Here is an 8,039-nt window from a genome sequence, read left to right as displayed (position 1 = left end):
GAGTGTTATATATTAGTTGTTATGTTGGTCAATGCCTTTTCTCTTATTAGAATAATTTGCTATTCTGACAGCTTTTTATTTATATATAATAAAGAATATGTCTTGGACATTTGTCATGAGAGTGGCCAATTCAATAATTTTATGTCATAACTTTCAGCTATTTTTTTTCAACAGTACATTTTCTATGAATCCACAATTAATATTTGATCATTTATACTCAGTTGTGACTACTCTTTTAATTTTTTTCTCTTTCAATTACTAGATTTCCAGGGCAATGTTAGATAATAATGGTGATAAACTCATTTTGATGATTACAAAATACACAGAATCACTATTTTGTTTCACATTGGTGACCAATAAATATATGATCATTAGCATATTAAGGAAATAGTCTACCATCCTAATTCACTTAGAATTTTTTCCTTTTTCTCTTCTTCCACCACTTTTTCTTGCTTCTTCTTAAATCAGAAGTAGTTATTTAAGTATATCAATTTTTTTCCTTATCCATGACGATACCAGATATAATTATTCAGAAAGATACACTTAGGAAATGAACAGGTGCTAGTACAGTAAGACAGGGAGATGAAGTATGATTATGTAGTAAATGTTAGAAGTCCTCAGTGTCATGAATTGTTTGCCTAAGTTCCCAGGAACATGAATTTCTGAAATTTATATGAAGTTTACAGTAGCACAAAGAATGAATACTAGTAAAAGAGAGACTGAAAAGAAATCAAATAGTTTTTAAACAAACACTGAAGCATTTTTAACTGAGTTGCATAATATCTGAGTTAAAGGTAAATAAGAAATTATTTTTTTTATTATATCTTATAGGTGTATACTGAGAAGCTTGTGGGAAAATACAAAGTCATTACTTCTATATCCGGTATTCCATAGAAACATTATAGTGAGATTAAGGTAGACATTAATTGAATTTAAAAATTGCTATAATATACAGGAGTCAATGGAGGTATTCAGATTATGCAGTAACAGATTGTATTGGAAACACAGATAGTTCTTGCTTTACATGGTTCCCATATACAGATTTCAGTGGTCATGGTTCATTCAAATAACACTAGCTCCCCAACAACACAGTTCAGTTTTCATTTATTACAACATATGGTGAGTAATTGCATAAAGTACAACATGCTGCTACATAAGTAATAGATGCTCATTATGATAAATGACCACTCTTGTCACTTTCTTCAAGGTCTGTCCATGATTGGTCACCGAGAATCTCTTATTTCATTTACATATTGATAGTAAAGCATACAGTTGTTTTCCCTCTTTGCTTCTCAGTTGTAGAGATACTTTAGGAAGATCATTTTTTCAAAACACTTCTACTGTTACATAATACTCTAGATCAACCTGATTTATATAAGATCTTGGGAAAAAATGAAAATTTGCTTTCTATCAGCAATACAGCTTCATTAATCTAAGGAGTTTTTAAGCTTTTAAAATGCAGACTATTGACCCTGTAACTGGAACTCATGCAATTTCTTTAGCCGAGTTTTAGAAGAAATAGTATTTAAAAAGCATGCAGCTGAAAATATTCAAACATCTTGTCAGAAGGTAACAGAATATCCTTATAATAGACAAGATCTTTTTCCACACCATGTGACTGTCTTTGCAGAATGTGAGTTAAATAAAAAACAGAGTTAAAGAAAAAACAACTGTCAATGATACTTCAATAACAAAAAAAATTTAAATAATGGGTAATAATAAGAAAAAATAGCTGACCATGAAAATATTGATACTGCCATCATTTCAGAGTCTGAGAGGACTCTGTAATTCCTGAAGAATGGAAGAGCCTGCTGAAGAAAATTTCTTGGCAAAAATGAGGAAGGGAGACATGTTGGAGGAAGTGAAACTGCCTACAGGAAACTTCACATTAAAGGAACTGTTGGAAATCTTTCATGTCTTTGACATCACAAAAGCTAAAATGTTAAAAGCTGATCCCAAACTTAGAAAGGAATATGATATATGTGCTATGGTGAATGCTGTGAAGTGTGTAAACCTGGCAATTCACAGACCTGTACACCTGGAGCTAATAATACATTATATGTTTATAAAGAATTTAAAAAAAGTTAAAAAAAAGAAAGAAAGGACTATGGCAAATTGCCAAGGAATGGATAAAAAGTTCAATCTGTAGAGTAAGTTGTATCACAAAAAGGAGTTATACCATTCCTCTTGCTTCCCCTAATAATTGGGAGAAACCACTTTAATACTTAATGTTTCTAATATTTGGAATTACAACATATTAAGTAGTATTGTTTTACTTTTTTCCACTTCCCTACACATTTATAACCAATAGTAAGACATTTTTAATGATTTGACCAAAAAAGTTTTTAAAGTCACAAAACAATCAAAAAATTTTCTCTTGGATTCTGAGATCAAACTTTTCCAAAGTTTCAGCTTACATGGTCACCTTTATCTTGCACACTAATACAGTAAACTAGGAAAGTTTGCATTTAGCTACAATTGAAAATTTGATATAGCTACTTTATTTTCACAAATATGATAACTACTAAAGGTATTAAATTTTCCAATCATTTCATTTCTTTTGAATGTCATATACTTCACTTTTTTTTATTTAAATTCAATTAGCCAACATATAGTACATCATTAGTTTTTGATATAATATTCAATGATTCATCACTTGTGTAAAATACCCAGTGCTCATCACATCACATCCCCACCTCTGGGCCTCTGGTTACTTTCTGTAACCCTGCTTGTTTCCAGGAGTTGAGTTGTATTTGGTGTGTGTTCCATTGTCGTGTTTTTTACTTCACTGTTTTCAGCAAGTGTCAAACCTGTGACCAGAAAAAAAAAAAAGTTATGTGCTTTAGTTTGAAAAATAAACAGTTACCTCATGAATCTAATCTATTATTGCCAAAGTTTATTATTTTCTTATCAGATTATTTTAGTTAAACAAGACCAAAGTGATAATAACTATGGTGATTTCTTACACTACTGCAAGAATTTAATAGAATTCAACTGTCTATGGCCCAAGGCTACCTCTGGGTCTTTCATTGACAATTTCACCCAAGAAGCCATTGAAAAATCTGGGTATGCCCAGGGCACTTCAGATTCATGCTTGATGTTGTAGTGCAATTATTGATATTGATTTCTTTTATTCTCAAAGTGTTCAGGTTTGGAAAATAAATCATATGGTTACCCTGATTCCCATTCTATTTTATATTGCACAAGGTATTATCCTTGACCTTGATTTGACTTTATCTTTGTAACTTCTGTCCATTCCTTAGGGGCTTAGGAAAGCACAGGGGTGTATAAAGAAGGACAGGGAAGCATAACAGTTTCTGAATTTCTATCTTCTATGTTCTCAATTCTATGAACTCCTTCTATATAGAACAGATTTTTTGCTGAAAAAAGTATTGCCTGAGCTACAGGCAAAGGCTCCCAGAAATTTTTTACCTTTCTTGATACATTTTGGCCACATGTGGAGGGTGGCTTCAAAATTAACAAACTAGATTTCCTTTATTATTGACAATAAGCAAGTGGCAGATTAACTCACAGGTCACAATGCAAAATTTTAAAACCATTCCTTCTTCCCAATTTGCCTTCTTGAAAGGAGAATCCAGATCCACCCAGGGGATAGGTAATGGAAAACATCTAAAGAACACCTATAAACAACAATTAAAAAAATCAGTTACTGCTCCTTTGTACCACTGGGAGCTAATTCAAGTGCCACAGAATCAGATTAGTATCATCAAAATTCCATTCAATAATCCTTTCATTTCTTGTTTCCTTGTCCCCTTTCCCTCAATGGAATTTTAAAATCTTTATTCTTCTCAAGCTTTCTCTTAACACCACTCCACTCTAACACTGAGCAGATGATAGGCAAAAAGAGAAGCCATCAGATGAGCTAAATCCCCATTCCTCCAGACACCACCATGGCTGTATTGACAGAAGTTCTGCATTGACTGTGAGTGGGATCCCATTCATTTGGGACTAGCCTTTCCAATGAGGCCCTTCACTCTTTTCCAATTTACCTATTTCTAACCTACTCTTTAAATCTTTCCCTCTTCTTTGGGCACTGCCCTGAAGTGAATAATAATGTCTTGAAAACCCTTCCTAGTTCTGTAAATTTTTTCTTAAGATATCAAAGATAGCTTATCTTCCATTAACATTCAAGATGCTTAAGAGAAAATCTTGAGTTTAAACTTAATTTTATCGTTTCTTTATCCTTTGGATTTTAAGCCATTTCTAACTATCTCCTTTGAGCACTGTCTTTTCATTTTTTTGTATATGTAACAGTTTAATAATTTGCTAATTACTGATTTATTGTCTTGATTCACCTTAGATTATAAGCTTCTCTAAGATTTATAAGGGTATAGATTTTTGTTATGTCCTCAGTATATACTCCATGCTGTAGACTTGAGTAAAAACTTAAGAAATATTTTTTTTAAATAATAATGTTATCAGCATGTACCCCATATTACTTCATTTGTAATACTCTTGACAGGGTCATTTTTTAGTTGTCAACTGACTCTTTACTTTTAAACATATCGTGGGCTTTGAAGATAGGCAAACTAGTTTTTGAGTCTTTGGTCTGCTACTTATTCACGTGACCTTAAGAAATTTACTTATCTCCTATGAACTTCAGTTTCCTAACCTGAAATTTAGATGTAATGGAACTGATACTGCAGATTGTTTTGTGCCTCAATAAAGCATCTTTTTCAGTTTGTGACTTATAGTAGGCATGTAATGAATAGTATTTGTCATTACTTGTATGTACTGTTTAGCCTCTTGGAGGTGTTTTCACTGTTAATTACATCATTCTTTTTTTTTTTTTAAGATTTTATTTATTTATTTAACAGAGAGACACACCAAGAGAGGGAACACAAGTAGGGGGAGTAGGAGAGGGAGGAGCAGGCTTCTTACCAAGCAGGGAGCCCAATGTGGGGCTCAATCCCAGGACCCTGGGATCATGATCTGAGCCAAAGGCAGACTGAGCTGACCAGGCACCTCAAATTACATTATTCTTGAAACACTTCTCTCCATCAGCTCCCTGGTATCACATCTTCTTTGCTCCCCTTCCTTCTTTAATCACTTATTCTTAAACACTTGTGATAGTTCTCCTAATTTCCTGCCCCATTTATACTGTGGATATTTAGGATTCTATCCTTTGGCTTCTTCTTAATCACTAATTTATTTTGGATATTATCACCTAATCTATAGATTTTATTTTTATCGATCAAAACTTACCAGGCTTAAATTCACCTTGTACATAGTAGAAGTACATAGTAATCATTAGTAAATATTTGATAATGACTGTTTAATAAAAGTATGGGTGGGCAAATTTTTAAAATCTTCAATACAGTCATCTCCCATTCAGCTCCAACCCCCAAAGCATTATATGTCCATGTCATTCTCACAAGCACCATAATTTGACCTGTTAAAATTTACACTCAATATCAGTCTCAAACACAAAACTACTACATATATGACTGATCATTTTTCTTTGTGAAAAATTTCAAGACAAAAATTTAAATTCTCATAATCTGCTTTTTCCTTCATACCTCATTTTCAATTAGGTTGTGGCATGAAACAAATTTATTTTTTCTTAATTCCTTAACTGTTAACTGTTTCTCTTGATTCAGATGTCTATTTTCTTAAAATGTAAATTAGCAGGGGAGGAGTCAAGATGGTGGAGAAGTAGCAAGCTGAGACTACATTAGGTAGCAGGAGATCAGCTAGATAGCTTATCTAAACATTGCAAACACCTACAAATCCAACGTGAGATCGAAGAGAAGAAGAACAGCAATTCAAGAAACAGAAAATCAACCACATTCTGAAAGGTAGGACTGGTGGAGAAGTGAATCCAAAACGGGAAGATAGATTGCAGGGGGAGGGGCCGGCTCCCAGCAAGCGGCGGAGCAACGGAGCACAAAATCAGGACTTTAAAAAGTCTGTTCCACTGAGGGACATTGCTCCAGAAGCTAAACCGGCATGAAGCCCACGCGGGGTCAGCGTGGCCCCAGGTCCCACAGGGTCACAGAAGGATCGGGGGTGTCAGAGTGTTGCAGAGCTCGCAGGTATTAGAACGGAGAAGCCAATTCCAGAGACAGAGCCGAGGACGGAGCTCTCAGCTCGGGGTTACCTTGAACCGGTCGCAGGCTGGGTGAGCTCAGAGTTTGGCCAGAGGCCAGGGATACGGGAGTGATTGGGTGCTGTTCTCTGGGGGCGCACTGAGGAGTGGGGCCCTGGGCTCTCGGCTCCTCTGGGCCAGAGACTGGGAGGCTGCCATTTTCATTCCTGTCCTCCTGAACTCTACGGAAAGCGTTCAGGGAACAAAAGCTCCCAAAAGCGAACCTGAGTGGATTACTTAGTCCTGCCCCCGGTAAGGGTGGTGCAATTCCGCCTCAGGCAAAGACACTTGAGAGTCACTACAACAGACCTCTCCCCCAGAAGATCAATTAAAAAATCCAGCCAGGATGAAGTTCATCTACCAAGGAAAGCATGTTCAATACCTAGGACAGCAATGGAATTCCAGAGGAGGAGAAAGCAAAGCACGGAACGCATGGCTTTCTCCCTATGATTCTTTAGTCTTGCGGTTAATTTAATTTTTTTTTCAATTTTTTTTCTTTCTCTTTTCTTCTTCTGCTAAATTATTTTTAACTTTTACCCTTTTCTTTTTTAACGCTTTTTTAACTAGTTTATCTAATATATATATATTTTCTTTCTTTTTTATATTTTTTCTTTATTTGTTTTCTTTTTTAAATTTTTTTCTTTTTTTTTTTCCTGAACTTCTTTTTAATCCCCTTTCTCGCCCCCACAATTTGGGGTCTCTTCTGATTTGGTTAAAGCGCATTGTTCTGGGGGCTTTTTCACTCTTTTAGTATTTTACTTGCTCCTTCATATACTCTTATCTGGACAAAATGACAAGGCAGAAAAAGTTACCACAAAAAAGAGAACAAGAGGCAGTAACAAAGGCTAGGGACCTAATCAATACAGACATTGGTAATATGTCAGATCTAGAGTTCAGAATGACAATTCTGAAGGTTCTAGCTGGGCTCAAAAAGGCATGGAAGATATTAGAGAAACCTTCTCTGGAGACATAAAAGCCCTTTCTGGAGAAATAAAAGAACTAAAATCTAACCAAGTTGAAATCAAAAAGCTATTAATGAGGTTCAATCAAAAATGGAGGCTCTCACTGCTAGGATAAATGAGGCAGAAGAAAGAATTAGTGATATAGAAGACCAAATGACAGGGAATAAAGAAGCTGAGCAAAAGAGGGACAAACAGCTACTGGACCATGAGGGGAGAATTCGAGTGATAGGTGACACCATAAGACGAAACAACATTAGAATAATTGGGATTCCAGAAGAAGAAGAAAGAGAGAGGGGAGCAGAAGGTCTATTGGAGAGAATTATTGGAGAGAATTTCCCTAATATGGCAAAGGGAACAAGCATCGAAATCCAGGAGGTACAGAGAACCCCTCTCAAAATCAACAAGAATAGGTCCACACCCCGTCACCTCATAGTAAAATTTACAAGTCTTAGTGACAAAGAGAAAATCCTGAAAGCAGCCCGGGAAAAGAAGTCTGTAACATACAATGGTAAAAATATTATATTGGCAGCAGACTTATCCACAGAGACCTGGCAGGCCAGAAAGAGCTGGCATGATATATTCAGAGCACTAAATGAGAAAAACATGCAGCCAAGAATACTCTATCCAGCTAGGCTATCATTGAAAATAGAAGGAGAGATCAAAAGCTTCCAGGACAAACAAAAACAGAAAGAATTTGCAAACATCAAACCAGCTCTACAGGAAATATTGAAAGGGGTCCTCTAAGCAAAGAGAGAGCCTAAAAGTAGTAGATCAGAAAGGTACAGAGACAATATACAATAACAGTCACCTTACAGGCTAATAATGGCACTAAATTCATATCTCTCAATAGTTACCCTGTATGTTAATGGGCTAAATGCCCCAATCAAAAGACACAGGCTATCAGAATGGATAAAAAAACAAAACCCATCTATATGTTGCCTACAAGAAACTCATTTTAGACGCGAAGA

The 8,039-nt window shown here is 35.4% G+C and overlaps 1 protein-coding gene across 2 annotated transcripts in view; it reads right to left on the bottom strand.

The window, feature by feature from the left end:
• Positions 1 to 788: 788 nt before the first annotated feature.
• The window catches only part of LOC123947631 (C-type lectin domain family 12 member B-like), a 31,017-nt gene continuing 23,766 nt past the window's right edge, over positions 789 to 8,039 (bottom strand). The window contains exons 6-7 of one of the 2 annotated variants that reach the window (XM_046014012.1): positions 3,533 to 3,641; positions 789 to 2,810 (exon numbers count right to left, since the gene is read on the bottom strand). In XM_046014012.1, the coding sequence (XP_045869968.1) occupies positions 2,680 to 2,810; positions 3,533 to 3,641 (240 nt within the window). In that variant the 3' untranslated portion in view covers positions 789 to 2,679. Of the gene's footprint in view, positions 2,811 to 3,432; positions 3,642 to 8,039 lie in introns of both variants that reach the window. The other variant, XM_046014013.1, reaches the window with a different exon arrangement.

The sequence above is a fragment of the Meles meles genome, chromosome 7 (assembly GCF_922984935.1).
Source record: "Meles meles chromosome 7, mMelMel3.1 paternal haplotype, whole genome shotgun sequence".
In the NCBI taxonomy this organism is placed as follows: domain Eukaryota; kingdom Metazoa; phylum Chordata; class Mammalia; order Carnivora; family Mustelidae; genus Meles; species Meles meles.
The sequence above is the reverse complement of the archived record's forward strand: the minus strand, read 5'-3'. Positions and strand labels throughout refer to the sequence as shown.